The following is a 26,184-nucleotide window of genomic DNA, read 5'->3' as shown; positions in this document are numbered from 1 at the left end:
GGGGTCACGCCGGCGACGAGCTAGTCTGGCGGCATGTGGCGCGGCGGCTGGCGGGCGCGGGGCGTGCTCCAGAGGCTGAGCGGCGGGTGAGGGGGCGGGGCTGGGGGCAAGGGAGCGAGCGGACGGTGATGCGGGGAGGGGGTGGGGCGGCGTGGCTCCCCGACCCGGGACCCCTCGCGCTGGGCTCCGGCTGCGAGAGCCTGGCCCGCAGCCGGGGCGCCCTCGCAGGCCGCGGTGCGAGAACGGCAGAGCGGGCCCCGCGGTGGCCTTCATCCCGGAGAGAGGGAGCCCCTGTCCGGTTACCGAGGCTGGGGAGCTGCTGCCAGCGAAGGCAGGGTGAAGCCGGCCAGGACGCAGCACGGACCGGTGGTCGGGCCTCCGAGGCGGAGAACCCCTGAAGTGGGCTGACATGAGCGACACTAGGGGGCGGCGGGCAGGGCTCTCCATAGGCGTTTGCTCTTTTCCCCGCGGTTGTGGGCGGGGGGCTTGAGCGCCTCTGCGGCCTGGAGAGTGGGGCCTCCGGGGTGGAGGGCTGATCGCTCGGGCGTGTCCGACTCTTCGCGACCCCTGAACCGCAGCCCGCCGGGCTCCTCTGTCCACGGGATTCTCCAGGCGAGAACACTGGGGTGGGTTGCCATGCCCTCCTCCAGGGGATCTTCTTGACCCAGGGATCGAACCCGGGTCTTCTGCATTGGCAGATGAATTCTTCCCTGTCTGAGCCTCCAACTTCGTGTTTAATGAGTGGATTTATGGGAAAAGAAAGCATTTAGTTTCAGACTGAATCAGCATCATTCCTTTTGACTTTGTAAAATGTAACTTTTTACTTTCTAAAGAAACATAAATTGTTTAGCTTCATGCTGATTCAGAGAATTAGTTTATGGTGGAGTTTAGCTGCTGTTAGCTCAGGTGAGGAAACGGGGGTGTCTGTCGTTGGGCTGTCTTTATTGGGTATTTGGGTTAAAATCTTCTATCCCATAATTCTAGAATTGGCTAATCCAGAACGGAAATGTTGGTTGTTTATAGAATACTATTGCATGATGTTGAATGAGTCAAGTGTTTTCAGCCCGTACTTTCTATAAAGAATATTTTTGTGAGATTTAACATTAATGTAGAAAATACTACAAATTGTGTCCCTGTTACCCAGGTTAAGCTTACCCTTTACCCATGATAACTCTCCCTCTCTCTCAAATGAAATTGCTCTTCTAGTTTACAAAAATAATTTTGCTTTCCTCTGTATTTTTACCATCCTTGTATAGTCTTACACTACGGTATTACCTGGTTAGATGGCACCTTTTTTTCTTTGCTTCATGTGCCCACATCTTTGATACATGTAGTTGTCCATTCATTCTTAGGGCTAAGTTTGTCAACTGAATAGTTGAGTTTATCTGTTCTCTGTTACTGGACATTTGGGCTGCTGGGTTTGGGGCCCTTGGGAATGGTGTGCACATTGTTGTGTGTTTGTGCACCAGGGAGTGAGTGCAGGTCACGCACATACGTTGAGGGGAATGAACTGCTTATCTAATAAGGACAGGGCTGTTCTGAAGTCTCCCTTCAGTGTGCACACCCAGTGGCCATGTGAGACCCTGACAACACTAGATTGTTAATTCTCACTAATTTGGCAGGTGTGGGATGAAACTTTATTGTAGTCTGAGCTCATTGGAATACCGTGATCTTGACATGAGAATTGTATTTTTTCCCCAGAATCAAGGGAAATTGGTGACATGATTGTATTACAGTTATTTATGGACATGTAGAAATAAAAGGTTTTCAACATTAAGTGTTTGATATTATGAGGCTTAGGTGAGTTGAAATACAATTAAAGGACTTTAATGGAAACCGATTTTCTGAAATGCGTTTAGAAGATGCAGGTTTTCATTTTTCTTAGAACTCTTTGTCACATGGCAGTGTTTTTGTCATGTTGCTGAATTATGTTAGCCAGTCTTCCAGCAGATCATCTGACTCCTTTTCTTAAATGTAGCAGTGCCCACCTCGGAGCCTGGAGATGGGGGAGCACCAAGGCCTGTGAGCGAGCACTGCAGTACCGCATTGGAGAGAGGATCCACGGCTTCACCGTCAACCAGGTGGGCCTGGGGGCGCCTCTGGTGTCAGCTCAGAGCAGAGATGTGGGGGGTGGGCTTGATCATCTGTGTCCCCAGCCCCGCTTCCTTCAGTTTCACAGCAGGTGCTCAAAGGAGCAGACTTTGCAAGTGAAAGGGTTTCCTGACTCTCAGATGAAAGCAGACCCCCTGACCCCTTCCCTGAGTGCCTGAGGCCTCACTTCTTTGCAGAGCTTAGGGAGCAAATAAACACGGTTTTGTTTCTGCATTGCTGATGACCTGTGTTGAAGACTGAAGGCCCCACATCTACTCAGGTGAAGTTCCTACCATCAACCAAGTTTGCTCCAAAGTTGGGCAAAATCTTCCTGGTTTTGAGCCATTTGGGTTTCAGGATTATAGAAAAGAGATTGTGTGGGCTTATAGGTACTTAGTTTATGTTAAAATATCTTGTTTTGTTTGGCTTAAACTTTTTTTTTTCTTTAATGCTATAATTGACAGCGATGTACATGACATAGTCCACTGGATGTTGGTTTCACACTGTACTTTACACTAATAAAAACAGAGGCAGGCAGCTCACAGTCAGAAGGACTCGGGTTTGCAACAGGAAGACACAGGAGGGTCTGCTGAGCACAGGCAGGGTGGGGATGGATTTGTGGAGAAGTAAAGGAGAGCCACCATCTGTCTCCAGGAACAGGGGCAGGGGGTCTTCAGCGCAGGGTCTCCTAACCACTTAAAAGGGTTCATGGTTGTGGGGCCCCTAAAGAAGTCTCAAGAGACTTGGGATTTCTGTATAGTTCTGGTTAATAATACCTTTTTCAGAGGCATGATTCTTTTCCTGTATGTTTCAAGTTTTGTGGAAACTTAGTGTATAATAAACCATGGTCCTTTTTGAGAAACAATTACTGTGAGAGCTGTTTGTGAGGTAAACTGGTTTTATTTTTACTTTTAATTAACTTATTTTTGGCTGCACTGGATTTTTGTTGCTGTGTATGGGCTTTCTCAGGTGGCGCTAGTGATAAAGAACCTGTCTGCCAATGCAGGTTAGAGTTAAGAGACACCAGTTCAATCCCTGGGTCAGTAAGATCCCCTGGAGGAGGGCACGGCAACCCACTCCAGTATTCTTGCCTGGAGAATCCCATGGACAGGGAGCCTGGCAGGCTGCAGTTCATGGAGTTGCAGAAAGTCAGACGCGACTGAAGCGACTTAGCACACATGCTTGGGCTTTCTCTAGTTGTGGCGAGCATGGGCTACTCTAGTTGAAATGTGCAGGCTTCTTATTTCGGTGGCTTCTCTTGTTGCGGAGGATGGGCTCAGGGCACAAGGGCTTCAGTAGTTGCAGCACTCGGATTCAGTGGTTGTGGCTTCCAGGCTTTAGCGCACAGGCTTCAGTAGTTGTATCACGTGCCCTTAGTTGCCCTGTGGAATCTTCCCGGACCAGGGATTGAACCCATGTCCCCTTTCTTGGCAGGCGGGTTCTAAACCACAGGACCACTAGGGAAGTCCAGAGGCAGACTGGTTTTAAATATTAGGTTGGTGCAAACATAATTGCGGTTTGGGACCATGAAATTTAAATCATTATAACGAGGCTCAAATACATCTTTATGTATTAAAATCGGAACAATTACAATAAACACTTTTTTGCCAACAAGACATAAGTTTGTTTATTCCTGTCACATAAAAATCCGTGCTTCAGGATTCAGTGAACTCTTGGGAAGCATTTTCTGCATCCTGTTGGTTGTGGAAGCATTTTCCTTGCAAAAGATTTGTCTCGATGCTTGAAGAAGTGGTTATCGGTTGGCGAGAGGTCAGGTGAGTATGACAGACGAGGCAGAACTTTGTAGCCCAGTGCGTTCAACTTTTGAAGCATTGATTGTGCAGCTTACGGTCGGGCATTGTCACGGAGACGACTTGGGCTTTCTGTTGACCACTGCCTGCTGCAGGCTTGCAGTTTTCAGTGCATCTCATTGATTTGCTGAGCTTGCTTCTCAGATGTGATGATTTCTCTGGGATTCAGAAAGCTATAGTGGGTCAGACGCACAGCAGACCACCACACAATGACCATGACCTTTTTTTGGTGCAGGGTTGGCTTTGGAAAGTGCTTTGGAGTTTCTTCTCCATCCAACCACTGAGCTGGTTGTCGTATAAAATCCACTTTTCGTCACGTGTCTCAATATGATTGAGAAATGATTTGTTGTTGTTGTGTGGACCAAGAGAAGATGACACTTCAAAACAAGGATTTTTTTTATTTGCAGTCAGCTCATGAGGCACCCACTTATCAAGGCTTTTCACCTTTCCAATTTGCTTCAAATGCATAATGACTATAGAAAGGTCAACGTTGAGTTCTTTGGCAACTTCTTGTGTAGTTGTAAAAGGATCAACTTTGGTGATTGCTCTCAGTTGGTCATTGTCAACTTCCAGTGACCGGCCACTGTGCTCCTCATCTTCAAGGCTCTCATCTCCTTTGCAAAACTTCTTCAGCCTCCACTGCACTGTGTACATTCACTACCGGTTCCTGGGCCAAATGTGTTGTTGATGTTGTGAGTTGTCTCCGCTGCTTTATGCCTGTTTTGAACTTGAATAAGAAAATCGCTCAGATCTGCTTTTTGTCTAACATCATTTGCATAGTCTAAATATAAAGTATGCAGTAAGTAATAAGTCATTAGCAAAAAACATGAAGCAAGAAATGCACATTAAAATGATGTATGACATAATCGCATTTAAGAATGTGTTCTAATAACAAGTGGCGAAGTTCAACATTGCAAAACCGCGATTATTTTTGCACCAACCTAATACATTGATCACATCTGACAGAAGTTCAGTTGTGAACTCCCAGGTGTAAACAGTTTCATTGCTGTAACTTATGTGGGCATCAGTAGGCCACTTGGAGCACATAGTTTTTGTAGCAGGGCCCCCAGAGCAGGCTGAAGACAGCAGAACTTTCACCTCTGCCCTGCTAGGAAGTTGCATCAGTAAAGACAGGTCCCTGTCACACCCCGTGGTGGTCATGGTGACAAGGTGCTGAGGTTATGGGTGGGGCCTTGACGCAGTTGCTTCAGTACCAAGGACAGTGGAAGTTACTCAGTGCTCACAGACAAGACCTCCCCCAGGGGGTGAGCAAGAGTTTGCTGTTTTTAAATAATAATTCTTTTCATTTATTTGACTGTCCTGAGTCTGCTTTGTGTGGGCTTTCTCTATTTGTATTGAGCGGGGCTCTTCTTCATTGTGGAGCGTTCCAGGCGAGTCCACTCTCTTCCAGGGCAGCCTGGTGCTACACAAGGGGTCTGACTCTAGGCTCTGTGATCTTGGCAAATTGTACCGTCAGCCCCAGGCTGTTTTCATCTGTAAGTGGGGTGGGATGCCTCCCTCCTGGAGTCACCTGTGGCACACTCAGGAGATGCTAGCAGACAGTGGGCGCTCAGGGGGAACGGTGGTGCTGTCATCAGCCCCAGGTCTTGCCTTCTTGGTCCGTGGACTCGACTTGGAGGTTCCTGCCAGGTCCACCGGGTCCCATAGACGCAGCGTCCCTATGCTGCATGCCTTTCCAACCGAGTCGAGCGCCCCCATTTCCTCATTGGTTCAGGTGACGCCTGTCCCCGAGCTGTCGCTGACAGCTGTGAAGCTCAGCCATGACGGCACGGGAGCACAGTACTTGCACCTGGCCCGCGAGGACGGAAACAACTTGTTCAGGTGTGTCTGTGTTCTGGGCTCAGAGTCTGATTCCCTGCAGGGGCGTCTGCCACACCTGCAGTGGTTCAGCAGGAATCGGGGGAGGGGAGTCTCCCCCCCGGCTCCCGTGGGTGTGGCGGGGACGCGGCTGGCCCGTACCCTAAGGGGCTCTGACTGTGCGGCTATGTTCCCAGCGTGCAGTTCCGCACCACCCCCACCGACAGCAGCGGTGCCCCCCACATCCTGGAGCACACGGTCCTGTGTGGCTCTCAGAGGTACCCCTGCCGAGACCCCTTCTTCAAGATGCTGAACCGGTCGCTGTCCACATTCATGAATGCCTTCACGGGTGAGACGTGGGCCCAGCCAGGGCTGCCTGGTCTCCGATGAGGGGGTGGCAGCCTGGAGGCTGGGGTTGAGTTCCCAATCTCTGTCTGGAGGCCGTTTATTGCATAATCCCTTAGGAAAACCACACTGGGGTTGATTATAAAACCTGGAATTTTAGAGAAAATGCACCTGAATTTTCTGGGAAAGGTGACCACTGTTTTCTTTGGGAAATAATGCTGTAAAGGTTGGTTAGCAGGACTGGTGTCTGGGTTGTGGCTGCAGGAAGCAGTGAGTATGGGCTGGTGGCAGGCACCCTGTGGGCAATCCCACCCCCTGCCCCCCAGCGGGTGCTGCTGTCTCTGTGTCCCTGACAGCGTGGACCTGTTGTGAGGCTGAAACAGACATTGTTGGCGTGAACCTGGGGGAACCGCTGTGTTTAAAACCCTGCTCTTCTTTGTGTCTAGCTAGTGATTACACCCTGTACCCGTTTTCCACACAAAACCCCAAGGACTTCCAGAACCTCCTGTCCGTGTATTTGGACGCAGCCTTTTTTCCATGCTTGCGGGAACTGGACTTCTGGTATGTAGCAATTGGTTCATTGATCTTTAGTTCAGCGATAGAGTCACTGTTACCATGTAATCATCTGTCACTCTTCAGGCAGGAAGGATGGCGACTGGAACACGAGGACCCGAATGACCCCCAGACGCCTTTGGTCTTTAAAGGTGTCGTCTTCAATGAAATGAAGGGAGCATTTGTGAGTGTTTCCTTTGCTCATGCTGTGTTAAATTATCCTACTGTATAAAATGTTGGAGTACAAACAGTCTTTGCAGATGGCTGCCATCTTGTTATGTCACTTAATATCCTCACTGTGAGAATCTGTGTTAGCGTGGACAGTGCAGTGAGCTGGCACCGCTGGGCAATGAGCTAGATGGCAATTCTCAGCGGGGGTGTGGGGATCACGGTGACCTCTGGTCTTTGGGGCTCGGCCAGATGAAAACCGTGTTCCTGACAATCCTGAGACCTTGGTTTTCTGCTCTTTCCTGCCCTGGTGTAGGGTGGGGTTCACAGATAAGTGTCTCTCAAGTTATGGTAAAGATGACCACACGCAGTGAATGTTGCAGGAAAGCAGGTCATAGGGAGTTTTTGTTTCCCGACACTACTCTGGAGTTCAAGTGTGCAGTGGCACCATGTCTAAAAAAACAATGTACACGTCTTAATTAGCATTTCATGGCTGAAAGGAGCATCTGGGTGGGTACTTGGGGGTGTCAGCAGGGGGACTCCCAGGATGCGGCTACTTTGTTGAATTGTGTGAACAGTGTGTGTGCTGGTTTTCACATACATGTGTATTTTTACTTGAAGACAGATAATGAGAGGATATTCTCACAGCACCTTCAGAATCGCCTGCTTCCTGACCACACGTACTCTGTGGTCTCCGGAGGGGACCCCCTGTGCATCCCCGACCTCACATGGGAGCAGCTCAGACGGTTCCACGCCATGCACTACCACCCCAGCAACGCCAGGTGACGCTGCCTGGGAAGCCTGGTGCCGGGTTGCTTTCCCCCAGTGTCCTGCTTCTCTTGAGTTGGGCTTGGGAGGCTTGCTTCACGACCACGGGCAGTGGACGGGAGCCTGCTGTGCGTGGACGTGCCCTCAGACCCACAAGGCGAGGCCCCTGCCTGCTGCCTCTGCAGCTCAGCCTCAGGCTGATGGTATAACAGGAGGTTGTGGTCCTCCTCTCAGGGCTGACGCAGTCCTGGAGAGGTGCCCCCAGAGAGGCAGCTGTGTCATTCAATTTCTGATCAATTGCTTGTTTCAAGTATGATTAATAATAAAATGCTGACAGTTTGCAAGGACTTCTCTGGTGGCTCAGTGGTAAAGAATCCACCTGCAGGGTGGGAGATGTAGGTTTGTTCCCTGGGTCAGGAAGATCCCCTGAACAAGGAAATGGCAACCCACTCCAGTATGCTTTCTTGGGAAATCCCATGGATAGAGGAGCCTGGCAGGCTACAGTCCATGGGGTTGCAAAGAGACATGACTTAGTGACTAAACAACAGTAGTTTACAAATACTTGAAGCAGTCATGTAAAGTCATTTGCAAAACTATTTTAGCTGTAAAATTTTAAAAATTTAATTATGAAAACTCCTAATCATCCAGGAGAGTGTAGGGAGTAGATCAGTGAACCCCATGTGCTCAGCCTGTAGCTCCGTCCTCTGGGTGTGTACATAGACACAGGTAGACACACATAAACAAGTAGATACATGTAGAAACAGGCAACTAGACGTGTATAGATACACACAGACATGTATACATGTATAGACATACACGGATACACATAGATGTTTACAAGGATGTTCTCTTATGTGAGATAACACCGTTTTCACATTTAACAGAATAAATGATTGAATAAAACCACCTATGCCTTAACCGAGATTGATTTCCAGTTGTCCCTGAGATGTTTGATAAGTCGAGGCCCACAGGCAGCCTTTCCTTGCTGTGTCCCTTAAGCACCCTTTCTGGTGGGACGGTGCCCCCTCATGGACCATAATGACCTCATGGAAATATTTTCATATGTGTATATATTTAAGACCATGTGATCACCAGATGAAATTTTAAAACTTTTTAGTGCTCACATTGTCCCCATGGTGGCCTAAGGAAGTTCCTTGATAGTTATCCTTGACATCTTTGGTGACTTCTGATTTCTGCCCTGGCCCCAAAGGCAGGCCTCCTCCTGCTCCAGACCCATGGTCATTCCTCCAGGGGTCCTGGGGCTGAACCAGTCGGGCGTGCGGGGACCAGTGGGCACAGTCAGGTGCTCCTCACTGCCGGCTTTGCACTGTCTAAGCTCTGAGTGGGAGGCTGACGGGATCTGTAGGATACTAGCTCCCAGGCCCTTAATCATAGCTCAGACACTGCATTCTGCTAGAAAGATGAGGTCTGCACTATGCTCTTTACCCCCGTAAGTAATGTGTTGTCCTAAAAACATGGGCGAGCTGAGATTTGTGACCCAGATTTGACGTTTGTGACGTTTTAAATTTTGTTGTTAGTCTTAGATGGATTATTGTGGTGCTGTAGCTTAGGTTTTAAATATTTTAATGTGTAGTTTATTTGGTTTTTATAACACATTTATAGTAAATTCAAAATGAAGAGCAGTTTTTGCCAGATTTTATTTAATTAATCCTTTTTGTACAATCTGTGCTTTGTTTGAACCACATCTTGAGAAAAGAGCAGAAGCCTCTCTATTCAGTGTTGTGGTTAAATTAAGTGAAACAGGTGTTCTGTGTGAAGTTGACATCAGCCTGGGGACTGGCGTGTTCTGGCCCTTAGATCCTGGACACCCTCTGGTTCAGACAAAGCCTGATGTAGACTAAGGTGCTCTCTCAAACTTCAGGTTCTTCACTTATGGTAACTTTCCACTGGAGCAGCATCTGAAGCAAATTCACGAAGAGGCCCTGAGTAAATTTCAGAGAATTGAGCCACGGACGTCGGTGCCAGCCCAGAAGCCCTGGGATGAGCCGGTAAGAGCTGGGTCCAAGCCACAGGTCAGCAGGCCTGTGAGCATGTGACATGCAGGTGGGGTGCGTGTTCCTAGTGTTTCCAGTGCTGTGGGCGTGCCATGGGTGTGAGGGTTCTCCAGCCGGAAGAGCGGCGGTCTGTGCAAAAGCACAGTTGCCCTGACAAGAAGCACAGGGAATGTCCTTCACGTCAGTGCCCTTGCCCATCTGCACCTGCTGATGCACGCCTGTGCCCTTGCAGAGGGAGTTCCAGATCACGTGTGCCCCGGACTCGCTGGCTGAGGGCCCCTCGGGGCAGACGACCATCAGTGTCAGCTTTCTCCTGCCAGAGTGAGTGTGTGAGACTCACGCGGCCCACCCTGTGGGGAGCACCCCTGGGAGCACGTGCGTGGGGGGATTTGGGCCTCCAGTGGTATTATTAGATGTGGGGTGTCTTTAACAGCATCGGAACGGTTTGGTATTGGGGTCACAGTGCCTCTGCATGTGAAAAGAGCCCTGTGAACTCTGACCTTGAGAACCTTTGCTCTCAAGACTGACCCCAGCGGCCTGGCACGAGGGGTGTGGGCAGGGAGGGTCCTGCCACACTGTCACTGTCTGCTCGTGGCGTGAGACCCCCAAGGTCCCACAGTGCAAGAGTTTTGCAAGTCAAGGAATGCTCTTTTGCCCATGTAACTATTAAAATAGAGGTTGAAATGGAAGAATTTCTAGTAGAATTTCAGCTGCTTTGGAAAATAAAAGTGTTTATTTTGGTTTTGATAGTTTTGAAAACATTTCCATGGGCCAACCATTTCCCTCTCTTCCCCCCCCTTTATAAATGAAGAATAACTGACACGTTTGAAGCCTTCACGCTGAGCCTTCTGTCTTCACTCCTGATCAGTGGCCCCAACGCCCCCTTCTACAAAGCCCTCATTGAATCTGGACTTGGCACCGACTTCTCTCCTGACGTTGGGTGCGTGTCACTGTCAGATCAGATCGTTACTCCGCGGTGAGGGGCACTTCTGACACCTGATACTGTCTGGACACATTCTGGGCTGGTCACTGCAGGGCAGGGGTTACTAGCCGCTCTTGGGGTATGGAGGAGGGGTCAGTGGTGTAGGCGGCTCCATACCCTGTGGTTAGGGGAGGGCCCTCTTCCTGCCCCAGCTGTGCTTCCAGCACAAGCTGTGGATGTCCTCTGTAGTGGGCACTTGACAAAAAAAACCCAACAAGGTAACTCTTCCAAGAGTGGCATGTTGCTGCTTGCTTGAAAAGTGAGGCCATTAGAAGTCCTTTGAAATCATAGCATTTGGTAAAACTCTCTAGATTTGTTTTGCTCTGGAATTTTAATTGTGGTGGATTTTGGAAAAACTAAAAGGATGTGAGTGTGAGCCATCGTATCTGAGCAGCGGGTACCTGAGGATCTGCCCTCCTGGCTTCTCCTGGCTGAGTCCTGTAGGCACTCTGATCTCAGTGAAGAGTCTTCTCAACCAGCGATGGAGGGGCGTGCAGATTCTGACGTGTCACCTGCTTTCATACCAGGTACAATGGCTGCACTCGGGAGGCCTACTTCAGCGTGGGCCTGCAGGGCATCGCAGAGAAGGACGTCCAGACGGTCCGGGACATGGTGGACCGGACGCTAGATGATGTCATCGAGTACGTGTGGCGTCCGCAGGGCTGGGCTGGGTCCTCATTCCCGAACACAGGCTCACATCACACGCACTCCTTCATGGCAGCTGTTTGAATATCACCTTTGTGGCCTTGTTGTTCAGACATATGGATTTTTCAGCGTCTGAGTTCTTGATGTTTCTGTAGGAAAGGATTTGAAGAGGATCGCATTGAAGCATTACTTCATAAAATTGAAATACAGATGAAGCACCAGTCCGTCAGCTTTGGACTCACCCTGACATCTGTGCGTGTTTTTAAACTCCTCAGTCTCTTTTTTTGTTAGTTCGTGGTTTTTTAAAATTTATTTTTGGCTGTGCTGGGTCTTCATTGCCGTGTGGGCTTTTCTCTAGTTGTGATGTGCAGGCTTCTCATTGTGGTAGCTTCTCTTATTGCAGAGCATGGGCTCTAGGTGCTTGGGCTTCAGTAGCTGCAGCGTGTGGCTCAGTAATTGTCAGACTCAGGCTTAGTTGCTTCACGGCATGTGGGATCCTCCCGGATTGGGGATCAAACCTGTGTCTCTTGCACTGGCAGGCAGATTCTTATCTGCTGCATCACCAGGGAAGCCCAGTTAGTGGTTCTTGAAAATACAGATTGTAATTCACAGCACCTTTCATTTGAACTGGGGAAGTTATGGTGTTTGGATCTGATATAAAATTACTGTTAATTTAATTTTGTAATACATCGTTCCTGTTTTTATTTGCTTACTTCATTAGCTTTCTGATATCTTATTTTTTAATAGATTTAGAGAGTGCTTTAAATGGATAGGGATTTAGCATGACTTCATAATTATATTTTCCAAAAAGTAATTTTTAAATCTGTGCTTTCTACTTTGTTAGGGGGAAAAAATCACGAGTTTAGTTCTTCTAGCCAAAAAAAAAATGATTTAATTTTCTTCATGAGCAGTTGTCTGTGATATTTTTAAGTCTAGAAGCTGAGTCCTGATACAAAGGCAGGCTTGGACGTTTGCTGGGCAGACACAGGGTTTGTAGGTTACAGTGGCTTGTTGTGACTCTCCTACCTGCCCCCTCAATAGTACATTGCTTCGTGCTGGAACCACGACGGGGACCCCGTAGAGCTCCTGAAGCTTGGAAGTCAGGTGGCTCAGTTCCGAAAGTGCCTGGAGGAAAATCCAAGGTTTTTGCAAGAAAAAGTAAAACAGTATTTTAAGGTAAGAAAGTTGAGAATATATGTCTGTAATTTTGAAGTTGAGTTTTATAATAATGAAGGGAACATTAGGAATATTCTCTGCATTGTGTAAGTCGAGTTTTGACAATATGAGATTTAATTTTTTAATTGTTGATTAAAAATGTAAATGGTCATATTAGCTTTAAAGATTCTGTTTTCCAGATATTCATGCAAGTGGGTTTTTGTGTATGAGTGTGTGTATGGGGGGAGCTGTTTAACGGAGCATCTGCATGTATTGCTTTGGTGAGGAGGGCGCTTCTTGGCTTGCGGAATCTTGGCTCCCAGACCAGGGATTCAACCTGGACCCCAGGGGGTCGCCCTATATTTTTGTTCTGTTTTGCTAATAGATTGTAGAGAACATGAGACGAGTTGCCCAAGTGTGTGAATGTTCTGGTTGTTTTTACCAAGGACTCTTTGGTACTCATTTGTCTCCACAGACTTGTGGGCTTTTGTGCTTTGTGTGTGTTCCCTGCTGGACCGTCACTGATGGAGGGGAATGTCATCTCCCCCGTTGCCCTGGGTGGGTGGGGGTGGGGAGGACTGTCCCATGGTGAGTGGGGTCGTGGTCCTGGGCACCCGCGCTGGGGGTGGGGCACCTGCTGTGGCCGTTCATCCTGCATCTCTAATCACAAGCCATTCTGTACACGGTGCTTGATGTGCTGTGGTCCTCCCGCTCTGTGGTGTCACACGAGCTTTCTGTGGGTGTGTGTCTAGTGGCTGCATTAAGTCAAGGGGCCCAGTGTCACCTAAGTTATGTTAGATCAGCATCTATATTGTCCTCATGGTTTATAAAATACTGAGTGGAGAGTTTAGTTTTGGTTTGAGAAGTTAGTAGTACGATGAAGACTTGGTAAAAAATTATTTTATTCTGTTATCTTCAACTTAGACTAAAGCCAAAGGTTTATTATGGTATTAAAAGGTGCAGGTGGTTTCTTTGTACAACCAAGGTGTAAAGGCACTGTTGAATGTCGACGCGTTTGTGGTTAAGACATAGGAACTCCAGTGACTGTGCTCCAGATGGTAACAGCGTATGGACGACATGGTCCCTGCAGAGCAGGTGGCCTCAAGGATTGTTTGTGGCTCCCAGGCTCTGCATGCACAGCCTCGTGGGGCAAGTTCTGTTGTCATCACCGTGAGAAATGGGAAAACGGAACTGTGGGGCTAAGTGCACCCTGCTGGAGGCCGGCTCAATGCTGGATTCCATAAGACCGTGTTTTTAATTGACTTTTCTCTTGCTCTGGTTGTTGCAGAATAATCGGCACAAGCTGACTTTATCCATGAAACCAGACGACAAGTATTCCGAGAAGCAAGCACAGATGGAAACAGAAAAACTGCAGCAAAAGGTCACTTCTCTTTCCCTGGAAGAGAAGCAGCAGATCTATGAGAAAGGTCAGGTCTGGCAGCTGCCTCCCCATCACCCAGTCCCACCGAGCTTCCAGCGTAAGGAGGCGGCTGGTTTCAGCCAGTAGGTCTCTGCCGGCTGCCTGCAGGGTTCTGTGTTAACCCCAGCAAGACTGACCTTCTCCTCAGAAACTACACCCTGTGATTCAGCAGGAGAGGCAGGAATTCTGGGAGAGAGGTGGCTTCACAGGGTTTATGCATTTACGCACTTTGCAGACGCCGTCTCCTTACCGAGGCTGTATAGGCCACTGGGTGCGTGCTGCGTGGCAGTCTGTAGCTGACTGCAGATGGGTCTTGGGGACGGAGTGCGCTGTGGGCTCAGCGGTGGCAGGTCTCGGGGGGATGCAAGCCTCGCATTCTTCACAGAGCCCCCACGGGTGCCTGTGGTGCAGGCACTGTGAACACAGAAACAGGTCTGTGGTTTCTTACGTGGAAAACCGCACTGCCTATAAAGCCCAGCGGTCCTACTCCTGAGCGTTCACCCAAGAGAAGTGAAAGTGTCTGTCCACACAGGACTTGACATGCCCCACATGTGTCCACACAGAGAGGTAACTGAGGTGTCCACACGGTGGGATTCTGCTCAGCTATAACAAGGGCCAGAACACTGGACATGCAGGATCTGTGAGTCTCAACAGGCCGTGAGGCCAGAGCGGGTGGGGCTGCCTTCTGGGGTGGTGGCACCCGCTGTCGATGGTGGTGTGCTGCTCACGCTGTGCATTTGTCAGAGCCACTGGGTTCTATACAGCAGTTGCAGGTTGTAGCGTATGACGTTTACATATGTACACAGTACACAGGAACACATACACATCCACCCGCCCCCTACCCCTGAAAAGTTGGCTGGGATTACACGAAGGATTTATCAGGCATGTCAGCAGGTGGAGCTGACTCTAGCGTGACTTGATCATACTGAGTTTGAGGTGATTTGACTTTGTAAAGACAGAGTTAATGTCAATGTGTAACCTGTTTAATCTCTGAATTCTTTATATATGCAGAGAGTTACTTAAAGCTCTTCCATAAATTTGTTCTTAATTAAAGTGTAAATGAAGTATAGTTGATTTACAATGTTGTATTAGTTTCTGGTGTACAGCAGAGTGGTTCCGTTCCTTTTTCAGATTCTTTTCCATTGTAGTTTATCACAGACTATTGAATATAGTTCTCTGTGCTATTACAGTAGGTCCTTGTTGGTTATGCACTTTAGTAGTGTGTATATGTTGATTCCAGTCTCCTAATTTATCCCTCCCCACCTCCCTTTGCCTTTTGGTAACCATAAGTTTATTATTTTTTAAAATAATTTTATTCATTTTTGACCGTGCTGGGTCTTTGTTGCTGCAAGGGCTTTTCTCTAGTTGCAGCGAGCAGGGGCTGCTCTCTAGTTGTGCTCAGATTTCTCACTGTGGTGGCGTCTTCTGTCACAGAGCGTGGGCTCTGGGGCACGTGGACTTAGTCATTGTGGCCCTCAGGTGTTGGAGCACAGGCTCAGTTGCTCTGTGGCATGTGGGATCTTCCCTCATCAGGGATCAAACCTGTGTCTTCTACATTGGCAGGTGGATTCTTTACTGCTGAGCCACCAGGAAAGCCTCTTAATTTTTTTTTTTTTTTAATTGAGGAGTAGCTGACATAACATCATATTAGTTCCAGATGTATAACATGATTTGATGTATTTATATATTGTGAGATGATTACCACAGTTTGTCCAGTTAATCTCTATTGTCATTGTTCAGTCGCTCAGTCGTCGCCAGCTCTTTGCAAGCCCATAAACTGCAGCACACCAGGCTTCCCTGTCCCTCACCATCTCCCGGAGTTGCCCAAGTTCATGTTCGTTGAATTGGTGATGCCATCCAACCATCTCATCTTCTGCCGCCCTCTTCTGCCTTCAGTGTTTCCCAGCATCAGGGTGTTTTCCAGTGAGTTGGCTCTCTACATCAGGAGACCAAACTATTGGAGCTTCAGCTTCAGCATCAGTCTTTCCATTGAATATTCAGGACTGATTTCCTTTAGGATTGACTGGTTGGATCTCCTTGCAGTTCAAGGGACTCTCAAGAGTTCTCCAACACCACAGTTCAAAAGCATCAATTCTTCAGTGCTCAGCCTTCTTTATGGTTCAACTCTCACATCCATATGTGACTACTGGAAAGACCGTAGCTTTGACTATATGGACCTTTGTTGGCATAGTGATGTTTTTGCTTTTTAATACACTGTCTAGGTTCATCATAGTTTTCTTTCCAAGAAGCAATCCTATTCTAATTTCTTGGCTGCAGTCACCATCCACAGTGATTTTGGAGCCCAAGAAGAGGAACTCTGTCACTGTTTCCACCTTTCCCCCTTCTATTTGCCATGAAGTGATGGGACCAGATGCCATGATCTTAGCTTTTTTTTTAATATTGAGTTTTAAGGCAGCTTTTCCACTCTGCTCTTGCACCCTCAATCAAGAGGCTCTTTAGCTCCTCTTCCCTTTCTGCCATTAAAGTGGTATCATCTGCATATCTGAGATTGTTGATATTTCTCCAAGCAATCTTCATTCCAGCTTGTGCCTCATCCAGTCTGGCATTTAAAATGCAGTATCCTGCATAGAAGTTAAATAAACAGGGTGACAATATACAGCTTTATGCTTGTTTCTCAATTTTGAATCAGTAATTTGTTCCATATAAGGTTCTAACTGTTGCTTCTTGACCTGCATACAGGTTTCTTAGGAGACAGGTGAGGTGGTCTAGTATTCATATCTCTTTAAGAGTTTTCCAGTTTGTTATGATACACAGAATCAAAGGCTGTGGATGGGTGGATGGTGGGAGAAATGGATAAAAGGAGTCAAAGCTACCCCTCAATGAAACAGAAGTAGATGTTTTTCTGGAATTCCCTTGGTTTCTCTGATCCAGCGAATGCTAGCAATTTGATCTCTTGTTCCTCTGCCTTTTCTAAAATAGCTTGAGCATCTGAAAGTTCTCGGTTCATGTAGTGCTGAAGCCTAGCTTAAAGGATTTTGAGCATAACTTTACTAGCGTGGGAAATGAGTGCAATTGTCCAGTAGTTGGAACATTCTTCAGTACTACCCTTCTTGGTAACTGGGTTGAAGATTGACCTTTTCCAGTCCTGTGGCCACTGCTGGGTTTTCCAAATTTGCTGGCATACTGAGTGCAGCACTTTCATAAGCATCATCTTTTAGGATTTGAAATGGCTCAGCTGGAATTCCATCACCTCCAGTAGCTTTGTTCGTAGTGATGCTTCCTAAGGCCCACTTGACTTCGCAGTCCAGGATGTCTGGCTCTGGGTGAGTAATCACACCATTATGGTCATCCGGGTCATGAAGATCTTTTTTTGTATAGGTCTTCTGTGTTTTGTTGCCATCTCTTCTTGATCTCTTCTGCTTCTACTAGTTCTTTGCCGTTTTTGTCTTTTATTATGGGCACAGTAACAGACACACGGTAACCTCTATCATCATGCCTAGAATTTTTTGTCTTGTGATGAGAACTTTTAAATTCCCTTAGCAATTTTCAAATCTAAGTTCAGTATAATTAGCTTCAGTAGCCATGCCATGCATGATGTGCCTAGAACTTAGAGCTGCAAGCTTGTAGCTCTGACCCCTTTCATCCACTTCTCCCACCACCCACCCAACAGCCACAGTCTGTTCTGCTTATATGAGCTTGCTTTTTTGTGTTTTTATTGTTTAGATTCCCCATATCAGTGAGATCATAGATATTTCTCTGACTTATTTCACTGAGTGTAACCCTCAAGCTTTATCCACATTGTTGAAAATGGCAATTTTTCCTCCTGTCTCATGACTGAGTGTGGTATTCTGGGGTGTGTGGAGCGGCGTGGTTGTGTGTGTTTGGGCACTTTTACCCATTCATCATCGGTGGGCGCTTAGGTTGTCATTTGCACATCCTGACTATTGTAAATAGTGTGGTGCTGCCATGGACGTTGCGGCTGTGTCTCCTTTGCAGTTAGTGTTTTATTTTCTTCAGATAGATAACCAGGAGCAGGGTTGCTGGGCCGTATGGTGGTTCTGGTTTCACTACTTTGAGGAGCCACCACACTGCTTCCCGTGGTGGCTGCACCAGGTCCCGTTTCCATGCACCGTGCACAAGGGTACCTTTCCTCCCGACTCGCCAGCAGTTGCTGCATCCCTTGTCTGCCCTTCTGACAGCTGTGAGGTGACGGCTTGTGTGGTTTAATAGGTGTTTCCCTGGTGAGTGGTTTTGGGCACCTTTTCCTATACCTGTTGGCCATCTTTGTCTTTGGAAAAATGCCTGTTCAGTCCTCAGCCCATTTTTTAATTGGATGGTTTTTGCTACTGAGTTCTTTGGCTGTTTTGGATATCTTACGAGTAACGTTAGATTTGCAAACACTTTCTTGCTGTGTAGGCAGCCTCTTCATGTTGTTTGATGTGGTCCATCCATTTTCCAAGCTGTTTGTGGCACAGAAGGTAATTCCACAACCAAGCACAGAGTCGTGTGTTCCCTCAGTTATCAGGTGCCTGGCCTGGCCGTGGAGGTGTCTTGTGTTAATAAAACTCGTATGTTCCAGCCCACGCCTGCCTGTGGAGGGATGGCTGCCCTGGTTACAAGATCACGGCAGAGTGGTCTGGAGACATAGGACACAGCCTAGTGCGTTTACCATTGCGTCAGGGTCAGTAAGTGTGTACTCAGGTCACACGTTACAAGTCACTTGAGTGTGGACTCAGTGCAAAGAATCTGTGAATCGGGGTCCAGTCTGCAGATGAGCACCAGTGAGAAGTGGGAATGGGAGTTAGGTTGTTGGGAAAATCAGTCTTCCGGTTCAGGGCCTGTGTCGTGTGTGCCGTGCGCAGGGGCGTGGCTGGGCCGCCGGGGCCCATGGTGGAGCAGGTGCCTGCGGCCTCTGCTCCGTGCTCGCCAGGACAGAGGGCACGAGGGGGCTTTCTCAGGACGTGAGGACAGGTCTGAGGCGCAGCGGTTGGGGTTCTCCACTTGACTGAGGGGAAACAGCCGGGTGGGGGTCTTGAAGGTTTTGGGGCTCCAAGAAGTATGTGGAGCTGGCTCCCTGGGCCTGCGTGGGGCCAGGTGGGGAACCCGGTGCTGGAGACTCAGGGTGGGGGTGAGGTGACTCAGGCTCACAGGACTTCACCCTGTGACACCTCGTCCCCACGGGCTGCCTGGTCTGAGCAGGAACTCGAGGAGAGGGTGTCCGTCCATCCCCCGTCACCCCTCCATCACATCAATGTAGGATCAGCCCCTGAAAGTGTGTTCACCCATTTCTTTATTTGTGAACTTTATGTGATCACACAGCATATTGCCAAGATGAGTGAAAATGAAGTATAAGTAAATGAGTACAGAGTTAGTGCACTTCAGCCCACAAGCTCAGTCTGTGGTATAAAGCGAGGGTGGGAACTGCTTGCACAGACTCCTCTCCCCCAGCAAACCTGTCCTCTGAAATCACTGAGGATGAGCTGGGGAGACGACTGCTGCTGGGTGCTTACTGTGCTGCCTTCTCTGGTTCTGGCAACCTCCGACCCCAGCGTTGCGGGGCTCCCTGTGCCCAGGGGAGACTACAGAAACTAAGGGACAGGAGAGGGGCTGAGCAGGGCCTTCTAAGGGCCGGCCTGGATGCTCACTGCCACCCCTGCCCCCCATAGGTTTGGAACTGCAGGCTCAGCAGAGTCGACCTCCAGACGCGTCGTGTCTGCCAGCGCTCAGGGTGTCGGACATCGAGCCCCGCATCCCGGTCACGGAGCTGGAGGTGGTGCAGGCAGGTCAGTGGCGGGTACCGGTGTCCCTGGGAGGAAAGTGACCGGTGGATGTCCTCAGAGGACGTTTGAGCCCCCGTTTCTAGTCCTGGGTCCGGCAGTGCTCAGCGCCCTGCTTCTGGGTTCCACTGTGTGTGTACACATGGCTCTCAAGGGCATGGGGTCCGGAGGCCCACAGCGCTGGGTGTTGCCTTGTGGGATGCAGAGGGGTCGCTGCTGCTCCCTGTTGCTCGCTTCCCCTGGACACAGGACCCTCGCCCGTGGTGCTGATGCTGCTCCCCGTGGCCGTGACGTGACAGCCCCTCCTGCCCAAGCAGGTCTGACCCCAGCGCTGGCCTTCACGGTGCCCATGTCTAGTCAGGGTTCTGGCTGTGCGTGAGCACCCCTGACTCATGATGTGTCTGTTGTTACTCGTGTGTGTGTGTCGGCAAAGCTCCTCCTCTGGCCCAGGCTTCTGGGAAGCCGGGTCAGCGCCCCCTCAGGTCTGGTTTATCAGTGAAGGTCATTGAGTCAGTGCTGTGATTCATCGTCAGTGGTGCTCAGCTCCGCTGCAGGTCAGGCACTGCGCTCGGGATGTGAAAATGAGAACACAGGGTAGTGCCCGAGGGGCTGGGGGTGAGTGGCATGTGGGGTGTGTTGTGGGAGGGGCCGCCAGCGTCCCCCCACGCCCAGGATTGGAGTGCGGGCGGCGGTGCTGGACCGCGGGTGGTCAGACACCCCAAGAGTGTCCCTGCTCTGCTCTTGTTCCTCACAGAGCAACTCGAGACTTGCGGGTTTTGCCGTAACAAAAGTACAGCAAGGAAGGTTGTCTGATGATGTATGGCGAATGAATAGCGTTTTTTTGCTAATATAAAATTTAAAATTCTATCCTTGAAAAGCTTTAGTGTTTTACAGATATTACATGGTGGTTACATGGGTAAAACTTTGCTGGTAAGAATGTGAAGAAGTACCCTTGTTCCCGCAGCCGGGGACACGCCAGTCCAGTACTGCGCGCAGCCCACCAACGGTGTGGTCTACTTCAGAGCCTTCTCCAGCCTCAACGCCCTGCCCGAGGAGCTGCGGCCCTACGTGCCGCTCTTCTGCAGCGTCCTCACCAAGTAAGGCTGCGTGGGGCGGACGCGCGCCTCTAGAGCCCGCGCGTTTTCCCTGGTTGCTCGGGGGCGTTCACTGTGTCCTGTTTCAGTGCGTCAGTGTCACTTGTCAGTGAGCGGTTTTACTTTCCAAATCTCACAGTGCTGTTACAGAAAGGTGGGTGGTGTATTTGTTGAGAATTTTCCTCCTGGACGTCGTACTAACGTAGTACATTAAAACACATAAACTGTGAACGTAATACACAGCTATCTTGACTAGGTTCTTTTTAAGATGATGAAGAGGATAATTCCTCTCAGAGGCTTTGAGCTTTAAACATGACATGTAGGCCTGAGGTCACCCACAGAACCTGACCACTGCTCCCCACCCTTCATTAGTATGGCTCCCGCTGCCTGCCTTCCACGGCAGAGGGTTCCAGGAGAGCCCGGTCGTCTCCTTGGCTTCAGTTAGTTATTCTTTTATTTGGGACAGTTAGTTAATATTGCACTCGGGGCAGCGATGAGGGTGTTCCCTCCCAAGGTGTCATCCATGTTGAAGTGACTTCTTGAGAATGCAGAAAAGCTTGTTTTTCAGGTCCCCCACCCCGAGACTGCCTGTACCTGATGGGCTACAAAGCTTGGGGTGGGGGAGCCCAGCTTCTGGTGGGCGGGGGGCCCAGTCAGGGGACTCCCTCCCCAGAGGACCCTCCACCCTGTGACTCCGTGCTCTCTTTGCACAGGCTGGGCTGTGGCAGCCTCGACTACCGGGAGCTGGCCCAGCAGGTGGAGCTGAAGACAGGTGGCCTGGCTGCCGCCCCCCAGGTGCTCCCCGACGACTCACACCTCAACACCTACGAGCAGGTGACCATTTCCTCGGGTGCAGGCTGGTGGGGGTTGGTTTTCCCCGTGTCTTTTTTTCTTTTTCAGAAGGTCAGAATTCTTTCTTCCCTCCTGGTTTAGGGTGTGCTGTTCTCCTCTTTCTGCCTCGATAGAAACCTAGCAGACATGATGCATCTGTGGAGTGAGGTACTGAATAAGTAAGTATTTGCCAAGACGTGACCCCAGACACACCGGAGACCCAGTCCTGTGAGCACCTTGCCCTGTTGTGATTGGTTGCAGGCCTGGTCCTGCGGTGCCTTGGTCGAGTCTCGACATTTCCCTCCCCTGAGAACTTGCCCTCTGCAGGTTTCCCACTGGGGAAGGGGGCATGGCTGTGTCCCGGGGGGCTCATCACGGCTTTCTCCACTGCAGCCCCCGCTTTGAGGAGGAGGAGCACTTCCGTGTGCTGGTGAGGATGGCCGCCCAGGAGCTATCCAATGGGGTCCCCGACTCAGGCCACCTCTATGCGTCCATCAGAGCGGGCAGGACGCTGGCACCTGCGGGGGACCTGCAGGAGACCTTCGGGGGGATGGACCAGGTGAGGTGCTCAGGCTGGCTGGCTCTCCAGGGCTCTTAACAGATTGGCCAACATGAACTGGCCAGGTTTCAGGGGGAGGGTGGGGGGAATGTTCTCTCTCACCTTATTTTCTCAAGTCCACAGCTCCCTTCCCTCAGCTCCCTTGCCCACAGCTGGGCAAGTGCGAATCCCATGCGTGCACAGAACCATACATACCCACACACCCGTGTCCCTGTGTCAGGACGTCTGGTCCAGGCTCTCCCTGTGGGCTCTCTGACTCAGGTGCTGCTGATGAAGAGAATTGCGGAGATGACTGACCTGCAACCCGTCCTGGGGAAGCTCCTGCGCATCTGGAAACACCTGCTGAGCTGTGACAGCCTGAGGTAGGGCCACGCTGGCCTCCCAGCTGCACTTAACCTTCATGTTGCTGAGAGTGGTGTGGAGAGGCTTTTCAGAGGGAGCGCTTGGGAGCAGCCACGGCATGCAGAGAAGAGCCCAGGTCTTCTCAGTGTTTGTCAGATGCTTTTTTATGATAGTGTCTGATTCAGTGGAGGTTGGAGGAACCACAAAGAAAAATTTTCTGAGAGGGTGGAGAACTACCACCACCCTCTGACTACTTAACAGTGCTACTCGAATGAAGGTTTATCTTCCTCTGGACAGTGTGTGTTCTGAGACCATGGCCCCGAAGGCACTGTGGGCGGGTTGCACCTCCTCGTCCTCAGGGACACAGAGCTCTGAGCCGGCCAAGAGGAGGGTCAGGCTTTTTTGTACCCAGAAAGCATGCGGCGAAAGAAGACAGCCGTGATGTTTGGCTTTTGGTTTACTCAGCTTTTGTTTGTACATTTACATGTACATGTTTTTACACTTCAGTAATCTTTTCACAGTAATGGTTCCGTGCACACACTGTTTTAAACAGATGTTCTGTGAATGCGACTGCCCAACAGATGTCGCAGGTGGAGGGCGCGGTGGAGGCCTTCCTGAGGAGCCTCAGCCGGACTGAGAAGGAGCAGAGGCCCATGTGCCCACACGTGGTGGAGGTGAGGCTGGGGGCCCGCCCTGGGGCCCAAGGACGAGGGGACTTCTGCTCCCCAAGCTTCACGATGGAAGAATACTCAGGCCACAGAGCCTATACTGCCTGAACCCTCAGCATCCAGGCTGTTTCCGGAATGTACCTGACCCATCACGTGCGTTTCAGGGTTTACTCATTTCTCTGTGAAACATTTCACTTCCAGAAACCTGCACCCAAGGCATCCAGCGGGAGCTGCCCAGTCATAAGGAGGCTGGTGACGGTGAGTCCCTTCCTCTTGCACCCTGCCCACTTCGCCGCCCCTTCCACGGCCAGCCTGTGTCTGAGGCCACCAGGTGCTGTCTGTGGATGCCTCGTGTTCAGTCCACCTCTGTTCAAACATCACTGCTGTACCAGGATCACTTCACCTCCCACCCCCACCCCACCCCCGATGATCCTAGGAAAGGCAAAGGCGCTTATCCCAGGAAAGTGACCAGACGAGGCCACATGTTCAGGGCCCTGGGAGGGAGTGGGGTGAGGTGAGCCAAGGTCTCTGGGCGGGCTGGGATGTGTCACCTCCACCCTGCGGAGGTCGTGTGGGGCGAGCTTGCCAATGCTGTTGTGTGTGGACGGGGTTGCTGCTGCCGACCAGGGCATCACAGTCAGGGCTCTGGGTCCTCGAGGGTCCTGGCCACGTGGCGCTGACACCACCTGGCCTCTGCCCCAGGACCCCACCTTTGAGCCCTGCCAGATGAAGACGCACTTCCTGCTTCCGTTCCCCGTGAACTACGTTGCCGAGTGCATCAGGACTGCCCCGTATACAGCCCCGGACCACGCCAGGTGCATGGGGCTGGGCCCTCAGGAGCAGGACTGCGTATGGCTCTGCTGAGTAGCAAGATGTGGGTTTAGAAACAGACAGGGACCACCTTCCCTGGGTGTGAGGACTTAACTTCCCGTACGTCACACAAGTAAAAGTTCCTGAAAAAAGACGTGTGGACGGGTCTCCCCGTCTCCACACCCCCATCCCTGCCAGGGAGCAGAGCCCTGTGCGGGCCGCCACCTCTCCCAGCTCAGGCTCACCCTCCACATGCCCCCCCTGCCATAGAGAAGACCCAGGGCGGGGCAGCACGCTGTCATTGCTCATGGTGGACGTCATGGGGACGCAGGGGCCTAGTAGACTTTCCCTGTTGGAGCATGTTTTCTAAGGGAGGGACGTGCTCACAGTGGAGGCCACTCCCCTAAGACGCCCGAGTGCTGCGGCAGGGCAGGAGGGAGTAGGCCCGCCCCTATAGCTCCCGTCACCCAGGCCTCACCTTGCTCGCATTTTTCTTGCCCTCGTGGATCACGCTGTGTTATGTTCAGTCCTGCTCTGCCAGCCGTGCTGTTGTTAATGTGCATCTTTTTATCTTTTCAGCCTCAAGATCCTGGCACGGTTGATGACTGCTAAATTCTTACACACGGAAATTCGAGAAAAAGGTGGTGCTTATGGCGGAGGCGCCCGGCTCAGCTACGGCGGGATGTTCACACTATACTCGTACAGGTGGGTCTGAGCGCACTGCACACTTCAGAAAGACGTTCCCCTGTTCTCACCACACCAACCGTGGGGACAGACAATCCTGGGAACCCTGGGCCTGAAACAGCTCTGGGGTTGGTGACCAGGGTACGTGGGAGACGACCTGGAAACTCTCGGGGCCGGGCTGGGTCCGCGGGGCCACAGACTGTCCTGCCTGCTCACATCTCTGTCCTGCGGCCCCACTGCCCAAGGGCAGGACTGACACCCCAGGGAAGGAGGGGCTTCCCTCTGCTCCTCACGGGCTGGACGTGGTTGTAGTCGTGCGGGGGCCGTGGGTCTCCAGAAGGACAGAAACCAAGCGTTTTTCACAGATGCCCTGGGGACACGTGCCTGTGTGAGTGAGGACCTTGGAGGATTCTGTGCTCAGGGAAGATGCAGGAGATCGGCCTCAGCAGGGGCCATTGTTGCATCTGGGGCATCTCACGTGTGTCTTCTGTTTCCTCTGGCCAGTGCCTGTCCTGGTGGCAGAGGTGTAGTTAGTGGGGTGGACAAGCTGGCTCACCAGGGGCAGTGTTGGTGGCTTGTGCGGCCACTCGTCAGTGTCCAGAGCACTGGGGTGTCTGTACCGTGTAAAAACAGCCGCTGATGACCCCAAAGTGTGGACAAACTGTGTCATACTTGGTTGTTCCTTATTGATAAACGTCAGTGTCTGACCCTTTGGTCTCCAGGGATCCACGTTCCACGGAAACACTGCAGTCCTTCATGAAGGCCATCGACTGGGCCAAGGCTGGGAGGTTCACCCAGCAGGACATCGACGAGGCAAAGCTCTCAGTCTTCTCTGCTGTGGATGCTCCGGTGGCACCTTCAGATAAAGGTGCGTGGTGTAGCAGACACACCTAAAGCCACGGTGCCCGAGCTCGTCCTCCCGAGACAACATCTCAGCCGAGTCAGGAGGAGTGGGCATGAGGGGCAGTGCTGAGACCTGTGGTGGAAGCGGGGCTTGAAGGCCGGGGGTGGCTGCGTGTCCCGACAACCACCCCATCCCATCCCCTGCGCCCACTCTCAGGCCTGGACCACTTCCTGTACGGCCTCTCGGATGAGATGAAGCAGGTACACCGTGAGCAGCTCTTCGCCGTCTGCCACGAAGACCTGGTTGACGTGAGCAACAGGTGAGTGGAAGCCGGGTGCTTAGCGTCCAGTCCCTGTGACCCCATGGCACCTGAGTGACCGCTGCCCCCCTGCCTCCAGGTACTTGGGCGCCAGGAGAAGCACACACGGCGTGGCTCTGCTCGGACCAGACAATGTGAGCATCGCCAAGGACCCATCGTGGGTCATAAGACAGCGGTGACTAGACGATGCGAGCATCACCAAGGACCCGTCGTGGTCATAAGACAGCGGTGACCCTGCCTCCTGACGCCGAGTGCCTTGCTTTCCTCACCTTTTAAGTTATTTTTTTTTAACAAAACTCTTGATCATCTGTATATGTTATCTGTATATCAAATACATATGATCGTATATACACGATATTTGATATCATTCTTAGAATTTTGCATGAGGTCTTGCCTGGCAAGTCAGATGAACACTCTTCTGTCTTGAAGAAGGAAATAGTGATGACAAAGAAATTAACTGAAATCATCGCTCACTAAATGCCAGAGGTGCACAGAGCATATAGTCTTGAGACTTTCTAAAGCTTT

General features: G+C 50.7%; 1 protein-coding gene across 4 annotated transcripts; it reads left to right on the top strand.

The window, feature by feature from the left end:
- Positions 1-26,014, top strand: PITRM1 (pitrilysin metallopeptidase 1). 4 transcript variants are annotated; one of them, XM_086331082.1, is made up of 28 exons: positions 1-86; positions 1,979-2,081; positions 5,638-5,744; positions 5,918-6,069; positions 6,512-6,626; positions 6,705-6,801; positions 7,407-7,567; positions 9,436-9,562; positions 9,801-9,889; positions 10,380-10,508; positions 11,078-11,191; positions 11,351-11,447; positions 12,237-12,371; positions 13,639-13,777; positions 19,398-19,514; positions 20,473-20,605; positions 21,316-21,436; positions 21,536-21,612; positions 21,827-21,992; positions 22,254-22,354; positions 22,888-23,008; positions 23,204-23,260; positions 23,705-23,817; positions 24,392-24,517; positions 25,219-25,364; positions 25,557-25,659; positions 25,739-25,839; positions 25,893-26,014. In XM_086331082.1, the coding sequence occupies exons 1-27, from the start codon at positions 34-36 to the stop codon at positions 25,836-25,838; spliced, it is 3,099 nt and encodes a 1,032-aa protein (XP_086187208.1). In that variant the 5' UTR covers positions 1-33; the 3' UTR covers position 25,839; positions 25,893-26,014. The 4 variants fall into 4 exon arrangements, with proteins under 4 accessions (XP_086187208.1, XP_086187209.1, XP_086187211.1 ...); XM_086331083.1 differs by having other exon boundaries at positions 1,982-2,081; positions 25,739-26,014; XM_086331085.1 differs by having other exon boundaries at positions 18-399; positions 1,982-2,081; positions 25,739-26,014.
- Positions 26,015-26,184: the final 170 nt, after the last annotated feature.

The sequence above is a fragment of the Bos grunniens genome, chromosome 13 (assembly GCF_055505025.1).
Source record: "Bos grunniens cultivar Pamir isolate PY7600 chromosome 13, Bosgru_T2T1.0, whole genome shotgun sequence".
In the NCBI taxonomy this organism is placed as follows: Eukaryota; Metazoa; Chordata; class Mammalia; order Artiodactyla; family Bovidae; genus Bos; species Bos grunniens.
Note: the sequence above shows the minus strand (reverse complement) of the source record. Positions and strands in the feature narration are given on the sequence as shown.

Coding starts and splice junctions, on each gene's coding strand:
- PITRM1 (XM_086331082.1), top strand. CDS start 34: ATGTGGCGCGGCGGCTGGCGGGCGCGGGGCGTGCTCCAGAGGCTGAGC. Junction 12,372..13,638: donor AAGTAAAACAGTATTTTAAG/GTAAGAAAGTTG, acceptor TGGTTGTTGCAG/AATAATCGGCACAAGCTGAC. Junction 25,365..25,556: donor GGTGGCACCTTCAGATAAAG/GTGCGTGGTGTA, acceptor GCCCACTCTCAG/GCCTGGACCACTTCCTGTAC.